Source organism: Theropithecus gelada, chromosome 3 (genome assembly GCF_003255815.1).
Source record: "Theropithecus gelada isolate Dixy chromosome 3, Tgel_1.0, whole genome shotgun sequence".
Lineage (NCBI taxonomy): Eukaryota > Metazoa > Chordata > Mammalia > Primates > Cercopithecidae > Theropithecus > Theropithecus gelada.
In genome coordinates, this window is record NC_037670.1 from 5,343,343 (window position 1) to 5,357,712 (window position 14,370).

At 39.6% G+C, this 14,370-nt stretch overlaps 1 protein-coding gene across 3 annotated transcripts in view; it reads right to left on the minus strand.

Annotated features, from left to right (window-relative positions):
* Nucleotides 1-14,370, minus strand: part of AUTS2 (AUTS2, activator of transcription and developmental regulator) — a 1,213,344-nt gene that overhangs the window by 890,773 nt on the left and 308,201 nt on the right. For all 3 annotated transcript variants that reach the window (XM_025378773.1, XM_025378772.1, XM_025378774.1), the window contains exon 2: nucleotides 8,174-8,386. In XM_025378773.1, the coding sequence (XP_025234558.1) occupies nucleotides 8,174-8,386 (213 nt within the window). The remainder of the gene's footprint in view (nucleotides 1-8,173; nucleotides 8,387-14,370) is intronic.

The following is a 14,370-nucleotide window of genomic DNA, read 5'->3' on the forward strand; positions in this document are numbered from 1 at the left end:
CTGGGATCGCCAAGCATTCCCCTAGGTTGGTTTCCAGGCAAATAAGTGTATTTTTTTTTTTTTTTTTTTTTTTTTTGGAGACAGGGTCTTGCTCTGTTGCCAAGGCTGGGGTGCAGTGGTGTGAACATAGCTCAGTGCAGCCTTAACTTCCTGGGCCCTCATAATCCTCCCACTTCAGCATCTCAAGAAACTGGAACCACAGGCATGCATCACCACGCCCAGCTATTTTTTTATTTCTCTAGAGACAAGGTCTCATCATATTGCCCAGGCTGGTCTTGAATTCCTGTGCTCAAAGTAATCCTCCCACCTTAGCCTCCCAAAGTGCTGAGATTACAGGCATGAACCACAGCACCCGTCCCAATAACTACGTTTGACCCTTTGGGCAAGGTGTGACAATCAGCTTTGCCTATGTGTAACATAACTGAATCTCCAAATGCACCTTTGGATTTTACAGTCTTAGAAAATGAATTACAAATTGGGCATGAAGACATCCAACAGTTCTCAAGTAACATTTACCACATAGAATTGCCTGCGCCTGCCTGTCTTAAAGCCCACCCACAATTTCATTTTCAATTAACAGCTCCTCGAAAGGCAGTAATGAAAGCAGTTGCTAAAGAGCATTCAGATGTCACCGAAAGACTGCAAACCCAAACTGTAAATAGCACATTGTGAGTCGCCTGTCACCACCATCAACTCCCACGGGAATCACGCAGCATGTGGCTATCACAACCATCTGCTCAGCTCCCCACCACCACTATTGCAAACCACACAGTCACCCATCTCCTCCCACTTCCCACTCATTACCTGTCATGTACAGACTTGTGTGGATATAGGATTGCTGTGAACAGAGATTAGAATGCAGAACATACAGAGGCTTATTTCATGTTCTGTAGCTGAGATCTGGCCACATGCAGATAACTTTATATCATCACAAGAGGAAAAAATGTAAAATTTAATCATCACAAAAATGCACAGTTTTAAATAAAGAAAGGGATTTCTATCCTACCCTCATCAACTACCAAAAGTGCACTGGCTAGGCCTTATTAAAAGAAAGATGTGTTCCCTCGTTCTTCAATCACTGACATTGTAGAAATTTATGGGAGTCACAGTTGAAAATCACTCCTATCGCTTTATCTTTCTTAACTCCTCTAACAATATATGGGATTCAAATGGCCCTTAATAAAGTTCTGCAGGCACACATACACATATAAAATTTTCTTACTTTGGGAAACATAAAAGGTCACTGTTTTATGGAACAACTCCTATAGGAATCAGGATCACCCAAGCTGAATTACTGCCCATTCTTTTCATTGCAGTTCCTTTACCCATTCAGCTTATTTTCTCTCTGCAGGTTTTATTTTATGAGGTGGTAGTTAATGTGCTGTCTTGGTTAATTTAGGGTGTCGATTTGACTGGATTAAAGAATACCCAGAGAACTGGTAAAGCATTATCTTTGGGTGTGTCTCTGAGGGTATTTCCAGAGGAGATGGGCATGTTGAGTCTGACTGAACTAAGTGGGGAAGGATCTGCCCTCCATGTGGGCAGGCACATGCAATCAGCCGGGGGTCCAGATAAAACAAAAACAGACGAAAGGCGAAATGGTCTCTCTCTCTCCTGGAGCTGGGATATAATTTCCTGCCCTTGGCCGGGCGCAGTGACTCACGCCTGTAATCCCAACACTTTGGGAGGCCGAGGTCGGTGGATCACAAGGTCAGGAGATCGAGACCATCCTGGCTAACATGGTGCAACCCCATCTCTACTAAAAATACAAAAAATTAGCCGGGCGTGGTGGCGGGCACCTGTAGTCCCAGCTACTCGGGAGGCTAAGGCAGGAGAATGGCGGGAACCTGGGAGGCAGAGCCTGCAGCGAGCTGAGATTGCGCCACTGCACTCCAGCCTGGGCGACAGAGCGAGACTCCATCTCAAAAAAAATAAAAAATAAAAAATAATATCCTGTCCTTGGTCATCAAAACTCTAGGCTCTCTAGGCTTTGGATTCAAGGACTACCCCAGTCTCAGGCCTTCAGACTTGGTCTGAGTCATACTGTGAATCCCAGTGTCTCCAGCTTGCAGAGGGCCTGTTATGGGACCTCTCAGTCCCCATAATCATGTGAACAAATTCCCCAAATGAATCCCCTCTTATCTCTCTACTATCTATCTACATATATAATCTGTTGGTACGCCGGGCGCGGTGGCTCAAGCCTGTAATCCCAGCACTTTGGGAGGCCGAGACGGGCGGATCACGAGGTCAGGAGATCGAGACCATCCTGGCTAGCACAGTGAAACCCCGTCTCTACTAAAAAAAAAAAAAAAAAAAAAAAAAAAAAAAAATCTGTTGGTACTTGCTCTCCAGAGAATCCTAATACATGTGCTATGTCCTTTTTATAGTCAATTTTTACTAAATTTTTATGTAAAATTACAAATGTCATTTAGGATAAAATTACTACTGGCCATAACATTTCAAAGATGTATCTCACTGAAGTTAACTGATGTTTATGCTCACTATTCCCAACATTCAGGGCTCATAGCAACGAAGTAGAGTCAAAAGACACAAAATGAAAAATTCCAATAAACCTGTTTCCAAATGCTCAAGATAAAAACAAAAGCAAAACATCTTTCATATAACTCATTATTATATTAGTGTCGGGGTTACCAATCCCAGTTACAAACCAATACTTCCAATATAATACATGAATAATTCCTGAACAGAGACAAGCCTAGATTGGGGTTCCTCAATTACCTGATGTTAAAACTAGCATCTTATTCTTATTCAAGTCAATCAAGATTCCAAGAGAGATCATAAGCCAATCTTTTATTCTCTCCATGTTTCCTTATGGTTTTTCTTATTTCTGTACTTTAGGCAAGGGGAATAAGTAGTATGCAACTTAAATTCATAAAAGGGAAAAACATATAAAGAATTTTATTTGATATCTTAGCTTGTAACCTTCACATGACTACACAATTTTTCAAAAGCAAATGAAATCCCAATTAACATGTTAAACTTGAAATTTTGAAGTATGAGGTAAAAATGGTTTAACTGACATTTCTTAATACTAGTTCAAGGTACCAGCAGACATCTAACTATTATAACAAAAGTATGTATGAAAGAGCACATAGCAAAGTTTATGTCTTTTCATTATGACAGTAAAATCCCAAATTACATTAGTGTCTCAAATGCTCTGATTTCCAGAAACTGGTAGGCTCTGGAGTCAAGCTGGATAAATACCTGTGCGATTTTTGGCCTAGATTTCCATCAAAAACTAATTAGCAGATCTTCAGAAATGAGTCTTGAACTGGATCTGTTTAACCAAAGTTTTCCATTATAAATCCTCCTTTGCAAGTTAATTTCTACTAGTAACAAATTTGACAGAAAGCTCCTCAGACAACAGGAGTACGTCTAAGTTGTGCTGAAATAAGGGACCAGCCTCTGGTAGCAAACACTCTCAACAGGAAAGACCATGGGCTGGGATAGACTGTTCCATCAGGACAGGTGGAAAGAGCGGGTGGCCCAGTCACCTGGGCTCTTAGTCTACAGCACCACTATCACTTACTCTAAGGAAGACCAACGTGAAATGTCAATACACGAAGCAGATGCAACCACCATGCAGAGTTCTAGTAATCTATCTAATTTTAAACGCCTGGCACTGGGATGGATCCCTCTTCTTCCTAGAAAGCAGTAGACACTTTTGGTGTCTACAGTTTCCAATGTCAACTATAAATCTCCCACCATACTACATTTTCAGAGAGAGAAGAGCAAATTTTTATTCCTAACAAGAAATACCTACCCAGATTAACTAGTATAAAGATTTTAAACCACATAAGGCATTCCCACATAAGCCATCCTTACCAACAAGGTTAGAGTCTACCAATAGGATCCTGAAATATTCACAAATTCCTCCACTTTCCTCTAAAATGATGTTCTTCTTTGACTAAAGCAATCTCAACAGGTTGCCTCTTTCTTTAGGAAATTCTGCCCTAAGATGAGTGGCTTTTTGGCACCTAAAATTCAGTGAAGGAGGCAGACCACAGGATTTATTTTGATGATTCATCTTGGTGTCTGTTAGAAGAGTTCATATAACCTAAAAATGCCTTCTAGCTCACTAAGCATATGTCCTCTGGCTCAGTTCATACTACAGAGAAAGGACAAACTAATGGACTAAATGGAGATTTAGAAATCCAGTCAGAGCCAAATCTGAGAGTTCTCCGAATGCTCATCAACTTTTCATCATTGGTACTCTATTTTTAAAACCCTTTTGCTCTCTCTGTGTGTTTTAAACTACAAAGTCCTAAATTTTTAAAGAATTCCCCATGGTCTAGAAGTTAGACATACTGAAACTAAACTCAATGCCCTAGGAAGGGTTAAGTTTTCCCAAAGTCCTTCTCAGGAAGTTATAATTTGGCTTATCGGTTTAGCAACACGTGACTTCCTTGTGTTCCTCAGTGGTTTCATTGTGACTTAGTCCCTCAATTAGAGAATAAAGCTCCTTAAGGAGAGGACCTCTGCAACCTCTTTTGCTTTTCCCACCCCCATATCTCCATCGAGAAAAAAAAAGTACCATGTCCTTGTAAGTAAATGATAAAACTTTTTATATACCATGTCTAAGTGCTTACATCATGAACAAGTAGTTCATTTACAGAGGTCAGAAAGACATACTCTATTTTGCACAAGAGTTGTATAAGAGGTAACTTATTCATTTCTTCATAATTTTTAACCCCTTTGGGAAGTAAGAAGAGTATTCAAATTTCTCATATCAAAAAGTGCAACCATTTGCCAAGACAGATGCCACCTCAGCATCTTCTAAGGCAGTATGTATTTATACTTAAAAACATAATCCAACAAATAAGTGTCAGTTTAAAAGCTTTCTTTTGGCAGTATGGAACAACATCACAAGAACTTGGGTTTTATAACCAGGCAAGTGAAGGAATAAGCAGTTTGGTTTTAGAACTACACATCTTTCCTATAGAAGTATTATAATTGCACTCTCAGAGTAAAAAGATTAGTTGCCTTCAACGGAGTCTCAGAAAAAAAAAAATCCTATTATTTCCTCTCTACTAAGGAGTAACATCTTCCCATAATTACAGGAAAGCTATGCATTAAGTTGTCTGCTCAGGAAGTACCATTTCCTAATAAGATGCAAACCTAATTCACTCTCACCCAAGTCAGAAATAAAGGCTAAGTTCTCGCCTCTTCCCTATTTCATCTGTAGTTCTCAAGAACAGGCACTAAATGACAATCCATTAATGCAGAAATGCTCCCCAAAGCTCACTCTCATCTCAAGGTCCCCTCCCAGCTAAGATGGTCAGATTCAGTTTCTTTACCTGATAAGAGGCAAAGGCAGGCAATAAAGTAATTGTGATATTTACAGGCATCTAGGATGATAGGAAAGCAATCACACGTATTCTTCAGACAAGCTTTTTGAACATCTACTGTGGTCATTAAACACTCATGTGTCACTCTTTACCAATGATCACATAACAGATGGCATTTGTCTGGGCTGACACACAATGGACCACTCCCCTCCCTCCCACTACAAAATGCATCCTATACCTCTCCTTTAAATGTCTTCCTATTACATGAAAACAAAATTTTAAAGAAAAAAAAATATTAAAAATAAATGTCTTCACAGAGCCTATCAGTTACAGACTGACTCCAAAACAGCATTACCTTCAGACCTACAGACTCCTTTACAGACCTCTACAACACTGTATTTGTGTTATTCATAAATTTTAAAAACTATGGGACCCAGAGGGAGGAGCCTAAGAAACATTCAAGTCCAAGCCCTTCATTTTCCAGATGGGCAGTTACCAGACGGTGACTTGTTTGGGATTTCATAATAGCACAAGTGATTCTAAGAATATTAAAAATGAGAAGTATTATGGCCTTATCTCAGTTATTACCTTCTGCATTCCTTCTTACCAGAAATATAACAATTGATTGGATAGCATATTTTGGCATCAACACTAAAGATAAGAAAATAGTCCTTGTTTTTAAAAGTTTTACATAGGGCCAAAGATACAATTCATGCTTTCCTTCTCCATGACTCATAAAGAGTCAAAATATTTGCTTTTCTAAATATGTTACCTAAAACAAAGATAGCTTTGATTTCAAATATCATTAGTACCAGAAAGTTGGCCATTAAGACCAAAAGCTACTCAAATTTAAGATGCTTAAGTCCTAGTCTTCTTTTCCGATCATAAAACTCTGTCACCAGAGGACCCTGAAAGTCTTGAAGAAGTAGAAAGAAATAGAAAGAATAATTTTGAGGACACAAAATAGAAAAGTCAGATCATGTCTAGAATAAAAAGATTCAAGGATGAAGATCCGCAGCTTGGTGTTAACTCAGAATAAGAAGCCTTCCTTCTTACCCCGCTGGGAGGGGGGCCCTGAGGGAGAGGGGGGTGGTTACACTGCAATCTCTTTCCACTGAGATTAATTACTTTTCTCACGTATCTCACACAGAGAGGCATAAATTAGGAGTCACAAATACCACAGGAACATCACCTTTTATAGAACTTAGGCTTTTCTCCCTCTCCCCAACTCCCTATTGGGAAAAAAATAAATAAAACTTCATCCAAATATGGAAAACAGAGCAAGCCACGGAACTAGAGATATCTGAGTCTAAACCCCGGCTCCTTCCCTCATTGCCAAGGCCTCAGACAAGTCACTTTATCTCTTTGAGCCCTAGTTTCCACAGCTGTTAAGTAACCATGATATTACCTACTAGTCAGGATTGTTGTACAAATTATAGGTTATACTACAAAAACTCCCTCACTGAATGGAGCATGGTATGCATTAGGTGAATGTTAATCATTACTATTATAACTCCAGTCTGGCGTTTCAGGACACAAGTGTACCTTTAGAAACACTGCGCTGGTTGTCAGATTTAGGGTATTACCTTGGAAGCCTTCTGGGTCCATCTGAAACCCATCACCCCAGATGTTTTACCAGGATTATATCCTTCACTATGTATGAGGCAGAATTCTGACACCACACTGCCCACTACATCCTATTGAGGCTTTCGATCTTTCCAATCTTTTAACTAAAAGCCATCACCCAAATACACTCTTGATTCTTTGTAAGAGTGACTTCCAAGCAGGCTGTTTTCAAATAGGAAACTTCCTAAAACTACAAATGTCATTAGGTCCTAAAGAATGGCCAGAAATTTGGGTTTAGTAGCCCTCATTATATTATTCTAAAGATCTGTGAGGTTTGGGAACCATTGTTTTGTTTGATCCCAGATCTCCCTGCCTCTGCAGAGAAACATCTGCAAACCAAAAATTACCTGTTCCACTTCTAATTAGCAGCACCTGCTCTGTAAACCACAATTCCTTCCTCTGCTTTCTTCAGTAATAGTCAATCCTACCCAATGGTCCTGCCAAAAACTAAATAAAACACACCCAGGACACAGGTAACTAACTTGACAGGCACTGAAGCCTCTGGATTTGTGCAGAAAAACTGCTATAAACAGCTTCATATCTCATTATTAATCCATCTCATGTGGGGATTTCCACAGGCAGAAAGGCTTCCCAAATGCCAAGAGCTATACTTTCTTGTGGATCATTGAAACCTAATTATTAACAGGCCAGTAAGCCTCACTATCAGACGTTCATACAATCAACAGATCACAAAGATAGTCTTGAATTATAGCCTATGGAGAACAACTAAGACACCAAAAGGCAAATTCATTTATTTGCCATTGCCTTCCCAGATGCCACAATATCTGAGCTTCCCCGGAAAATATAAATCTTAGCAAGGCACTTCTCACACACAGGCAATCATTTTAGCACCTTAGAACCATGAGATGCACAATGTACGTGATGAAATCTACCTGTTCCATTTATCCTAATTGCAAAGATATCTCCCCTACAAGCCAATCCATCCTGACAACTATTAAGACCAGTCTGCCCTAAATACCAGTACCACTAGTATCAAGCTTTGTTGCACAAAGCATATCTGATTGAAAGAGCACCATGCTGAAGTTTCAAATCCCCATAAAAAGCACTGAGATTGGGTTTTAGATTCTTTTAAAAGCACGCACACAGCTTTGTTGGACAACCACTTCAGCATCCCACCAAGGGTATCTTCTCCACCTGTTACGAAGAACCACAGTGGAGGAAGCACCTAAGGAAAGAATTTTGCGGCCACAGTAAAGAGCGAACCCAAGCGTCCTCACCTGTCTGAGTGCCTTCGGCATTTTCTTTCTCTTCCCAAGGTGCTGGCAGAGATTGCGGTCATTTTCTCGATCTGAGCTGTAGTGGTGTGGGTGGCTGAGTCTGCTCTTCTTTGAATGAAAGGACAAGCCATTGGTAAGTGCTTCTCGTTTCTTCTTGGTCAGGGGCGTCTGGCGTTTCTCCACACGTTCCTGAGGCTTAAGTGCTACATCTTTCTGTAGGAAAGAAGAGAAGGAAAGGGAAGTGGTGGTTACAAAGGTATCTAGGGTCACACCCAAAATATAGTCTAAATACTAAAGAGTGTTACTACTAAGTGGAAGAGGGATAGGAAAGTGGGATATGAGAAGACCTAAAACTAAGAAACATGGTTTTCAATTTTCCTGAATCCTTAATGCCATCACAAATATATAAATATATACAAATATATAAATCCTTTCTATTATTACTGGGTAGAAAACTAAACACAAGGATATGCATCAAAAGTGATTTCACTGCTCCCTGGGATAGCAGCTTTCTGTTTGATTTGGTGTTGGGTCCAGCACACAATGACATTCCCCAAGGAAGTGCAATCTACTCATTTCCCATGTTGGTACATCAATTATGTTTCAGAAAATGAGCACTAAGTGTATGCTCAATTCAAAAGAAATAGCACCCAATTGAATTTATCAGGTCCAGGTGGATGTGAGCCAGCAAGAAAGGAACTATCTACTCATATGATTAAAATGTTTCCTTAATGCATTATATTTTTTTACCACGTTTCTCTAAGCATCCTTATTTCCATTTTCTTTGCAAAATGTAACAACAATATTACCACCAAGATCAACAGCAACTTTTTATTATTCCCGTGTGTGGTTGGGGATGGGGAGGTGGGTAGGAAATGGGAAATCAATGTCCTTGAATGAGGAACTGTATCTGTGGAAACTACAGGTGAGCATTTCAGGCCACATAACCTGATAGAGTTCTGTGCCTCCAGGCAGCTCACTTCACACCAATGTTCCAAAAGACCTGGGCTTTTAGTGCCCAGACACTGACATTATTCATGATGAGACATGGAGTAAGTCACTACAACTCTGAGACCACGTGCAAAATGGGCTCTCAGAACATCAAACAAACCACATACATGCAAATATCCTATGCCCTGTGAGAAATGATGCACACACTAAGCAATAAAATGAAAATGTTTTGGCACTCAGTTATTTTGAAACTAGTGGATCTAATCCTCTTAACACAGAAAATCCCCCTCATGAAGCCTCACCACAGTTCCTCAGTTTCTGCAGTCCTCAATGCACTTAAATTTTTTTTTTAATTTCTGGGGTACATAGTAGGCATATATATTTATGGCTTACATTAGATGTTTTGATACAAGCATGCAATGTGTAATAATCACATCAGGGTAAATGGGGTTATCCATTACCTCAAACGTGTATATTTTGTATTTCAAACAATCCAATTATATTATTTTAGTTATTTTTAAATGAACAATTAAATTTACTATCTAAATGTACATTTAAAAATAAAACAAAACCAAAATAGAAATTTCCTTTCACTCATTTCTCCTTAAAATACCACTCTTTTTCCTCCCTTTCACATCCAATTTTCTCAAGGCAACTATTCTGCTGCTTCCAATATCCCAGCACTCCCAACTTTACATGCATGGTACTCCCTGATGTCTCTCCCCAAATCAGCCATGCTTATTAGTTTGAGACCTTGAGCCTTATTATGATCTGAATGTTTGTGTCTCCCTAGAATTTTTTTTTTTTTTTTTGAGACAGAGTTTGCTCTTGTTGCCCAGGTTGTAGTGCAACGGCACAACCTTGGCTCACTGCAACTTCCACCTCCCCATTCAAGCGATTCCCTGCCTCAGCCTCCTGAGTAGCTGGGGTTACAGATGCCTGCCACCACACCCAGTTAATTTTTTTTTTGTATTCTTAGTAGAGACGAGGTTTCACCATGTTGGCCAGGAGATGGGGGACTTTGGGAGTTGATTGGATCATGAGGGTGGAACCCTTGTGAAGGGGATTAGTGCCCCTATAAAGGGCCTAAGGGAGTCTGTTTGCACCTCTACCACGTGAGAACAGGCACCATCCATGAGGAACAAGCTCTCACCAGACACAGAATCTGCTGGTGCCTCAACCTTGGACTTCCCAGCCTCCAGAACTGTGAGAAATAAATGTTGCTTGTTTATAAGCAACCCAGTTTATGACATTTTGCTAATGTAGCCTGGACAAACTAACGCAGGCCTTTACACTGATTTGCCTTGGCCTCAAAAGGCCTCTCTTACACACTCCTCCCTTTCCTAGTTCAATGACTTTTAGCAGTGTTGCCCACTCAGGGAGACTTTTCTTATAATACAAAGTACTCTATTCTCAGGCCTTCACTCATTCAACAACTATGTTTTGTGTGCCTAGTATATGCCAAGTACAAACGTAGCACTGACCTATGTTTAGGATGATAATGGTGTGGGGAAAAGTCACCACCCTCATACAGCCTAGAAGTTACAGGACAAATACTAATCAAATCACACAAATATATCATTGCAAACTAAGTTAACAGTGCTAAAGGATAGGTTATGGGTGCTAAAACCAAGGGAAATGATATAGTCCGGAGGAGAGGGTTAGAGCTGAGAAAATGACTGCCATTTGACCTAGATCTGAAAGGCTGAACAGAGAGAAGAGCTTGTGCAAAGGCCTTGAGGCAGCTGGGTACATAATCTCTTGAAAGAATGTGAAAGAGGGCAGGGACTAAGTAGTTCATCTCAGTAACCCCAGTGCTTTACATAAGTGCTTCACATAAGCCAGGCAAATAATAGGTGGTCAATGTATTGGTCAATAAATACATAAATAAAGGAGTCAACTAGTTAAAACATCCAAACCTATAAAGCACAATACTGATTTTAAAATAGCCTAAGCTGTCTCTAATATACAGTGTAGCAAGCCAGAAAAGGTGATAGAAGCAGGAAACCAAGGAATCTAGTGTGCACTGCTGGTATACACGAAGGATCACAGCAAACAGCAAGAAACCCCAGAAAAGGGGAAAGGCCTTATCCTTAGAGCAAGATATCAAAGATAACAGTCTACAAGGCAAATAAGTGGCTTCTGGCCTAACTTCCAGCTGCTAGCACTACAGACGATTAACCCTCTGCCATCGGAGAGGTAGCTCTCCCGAGGCAATGAGGATGTGGTGAAAAGTGTTTTAGGGGACAAGTCGAGATCAAAGCAAGCGCACATGGCCATTGATTTCACAGCCTTGCATGCTATGCCTAACACGTAGTAAACGTTCAATGAATGGCTGCTGAATTGAATTCCTGTGTCCAGTGTCCACAACTTCAGTCAGCTATGCCAGGCATCTGCTCAGCTCAAAAATGTTCCATGTTTAGTCTCACATGTAACCAAAATAGCTTCCATAAAAAGACACTCAGGAATAACGGCAACACTAGCAGAGGGAGCCAGGTGAGTTCCATCATGGGCTGCTTCTATATAATGTGATTAAATTGTACCACTTCTAAGTGTAATATAAAAACTCCCCATAGGGTATAAAACTCCTTTCTTTGTCACACAACCCACCTACTGCCATGCATCATATGCATGTAGAGTATCAGATTAATAAATATATGATGCTTAATAACGTATCCACTGTGCTTTTAAAAAAATTATGCCATTCTCTTTGGAGACCAAATCTTTCATACTGAAGGTGCTTCCAAAGTATATTGAAAATTATGTGCAATTCCATACAAATGTGAATTAATATTTATGAGAGTATGTTATAATTTTTTCCAAATCCATTTTATTTTCATGTAGCATATTAATCAAGGAATTCTCACTGCACTGCAGAATAGCTACACAGAGCAAATGGACCCCATGCCGTGATATTAGCTTGTAAGAGACCTGCTGAAGTCTTAGCAGCAGTAGTACAATCATCTTAGCTCCAATTAATATTAAGATTTTCCACTCTGGGGGAGGGAAGAAGAGAGAGAGGATCAAACTGTGTCTAGAAGTGGTGGCTTAAGAGGTAAGAAGAAATGAAGAGTCTATAAAAACTTTCTATTATGTAACACGTTTATATTTTCAAAGACTAGCAATTATTTTTTTCAGAGGTAGATCTTTATTTATAAATTACTATATAGACTTTTTGGTACAAATCCTGAATAAACCAGACCCCTGTTTGTTCATTCCCTCTACAAACATGTACCGACTGCTTACTATTTATAAAGTAAAACAACCATTTAATTTTTTCATTGACTGTCTTAGGGAAAAATGACAAAAAACTATCTATTATAAGCATTAAGAATCAAAGACAAAGACTGATTATAAAGTAATCATCTTATCAACAGTCACAAGAGTTGCGTACATGACTACACGCATGTGTAATTGTGTGTATATATACACCCACCAAAGCTCTCCTCCACCACCAACTAACCAGTAGCAGTAATTTAAGAACTTCCTTCAGGAAACCTGGGCAGTCTCCACTATTGCTATAATATAGGGAAGGAAATTATCTGGTATATAAAAGAACTTTTTGGGATCAATGAATGGCAATTTTCAAAGGCCTATTGATTCATTCGTCTACCATGATCTAGGCTAGTGGTTCACAAGAGAAACCGTCCGTCAGAACTACCTGAAGACTTTTTTGAAAATAAGATGATTTTATCTCATGTTTTGCAAGGAAAGCATTAGCAAATGAAGAAGAGTGGCAGAACATGCCACCCCAAAACATGTTATTTAGGCCTAAGGATTCTTTTAAACTAAAGGCACTTGAAAAACAATAGATACAAAAGAGACAGGAGAAAAGAAACATTATCACCAGAAACACCTGAGATGGGAGAAAACTCTTATGTGAAAGATGATCTCCCTATAGTAGGAAAGAAGAAATTTTCTCATTTCCAGAGATGGGGAGTCCAGACAGAAAAATCTGTACCAACAGATCATATTAACTCTTATCTTCCTTTAGCCTCACCATTTATTTTAGTTACTTTTCCACAACTGCCACTCTGTTCAACCTACTAAATAAACATTCAACATTTGCCACTTCTTTAGGTCTTCAGTTTCCTGTGGGGGCTCCTATAGACATGTCCAAATCCACATGCTTTTCTTCTGTTAATCTATTTTACATCAATTTAATACTCAGGCTCAGCTAGAGACCCTAACAGGGTAAAGATAAAAAACTGCCTCCCCTACACAAGCACTAGGAAAGAAAGGCAGGAAGGCAGAAGGATAAGAAAGAAATCTGTAAAAAAAAAAAAAAAAAATGCTTTAAGGCATTCATTTGACAGTCATAAAAGAAGCAGGAAAGAAAGCAAGAAAGCCAGGGAGCCACCAACAGGAGGCTGGCTAAGCGGCAAAAAGATTTAGACATATCAGCTGGCAATAGAGCGGGTAAGTATACAAGCCATGCACAACAGATGTGAAGAGGTTTGGAGAATAGTTGAAATTATGTGATTTTTAGGTCACTGGTGATGGAGGGCAGGGTCACAGTAGCACATATGTGGAGAGGCTCAGAGACTGACAAAGGCAATTTCCTTCAACACCCAGTCTTCTTCAGAATAGGGGATCTTGCTCTTGACTTTCCCTTCTCCCAAATTACAATCTTCCACCAAAGGCCTCCTCAACGCTCTTGAATTTCAAAATGAGATGGTTCAGTGTTGTGCAAACTAAGAGAGAGTAACAAATTGCAGATGAAACACTATGTAAGCTGCAGGGCTCCATTTGCTGATTACAGATGAAGCCAGAGACAATAGAAAATGAGGGCACAATTTGTCTGCCTCGCATGAAGTGGGTTATAGAAAGTCTCCGTCTGATTTTTCCAAGCAAACTAACCTGAGGGCAGTCCATCACTTACAAAGCATTTGTGGTATATTTGTCTGCATGTGCCCAACTGTGTGTATATGTGTGAGAGGGGCTTACAATTTAAACAGAGCCTCTTCGGTTAGTTATCTGATCTTAGTAGACCTTTAAGAAAATTGTTAAAGAAAATAGCAAAGAAGCCAGGAGAAAAAGAAAAAATTGCTTTGCCTGTCCCCATCAATGACATAATGGTTGTGCCCTGTCATTTTGGTCTGTCAAATCCCTTGCTGGTTTATTGTATACCATTTGTACTTGCTTTTGAATGGTTTTACAAACACTGATTCCACCAATAATGAGTCTCCAATGATAAGAAATGAAACATTAGAAAACTACCAACTCTAGATAGATATGTTAACAAC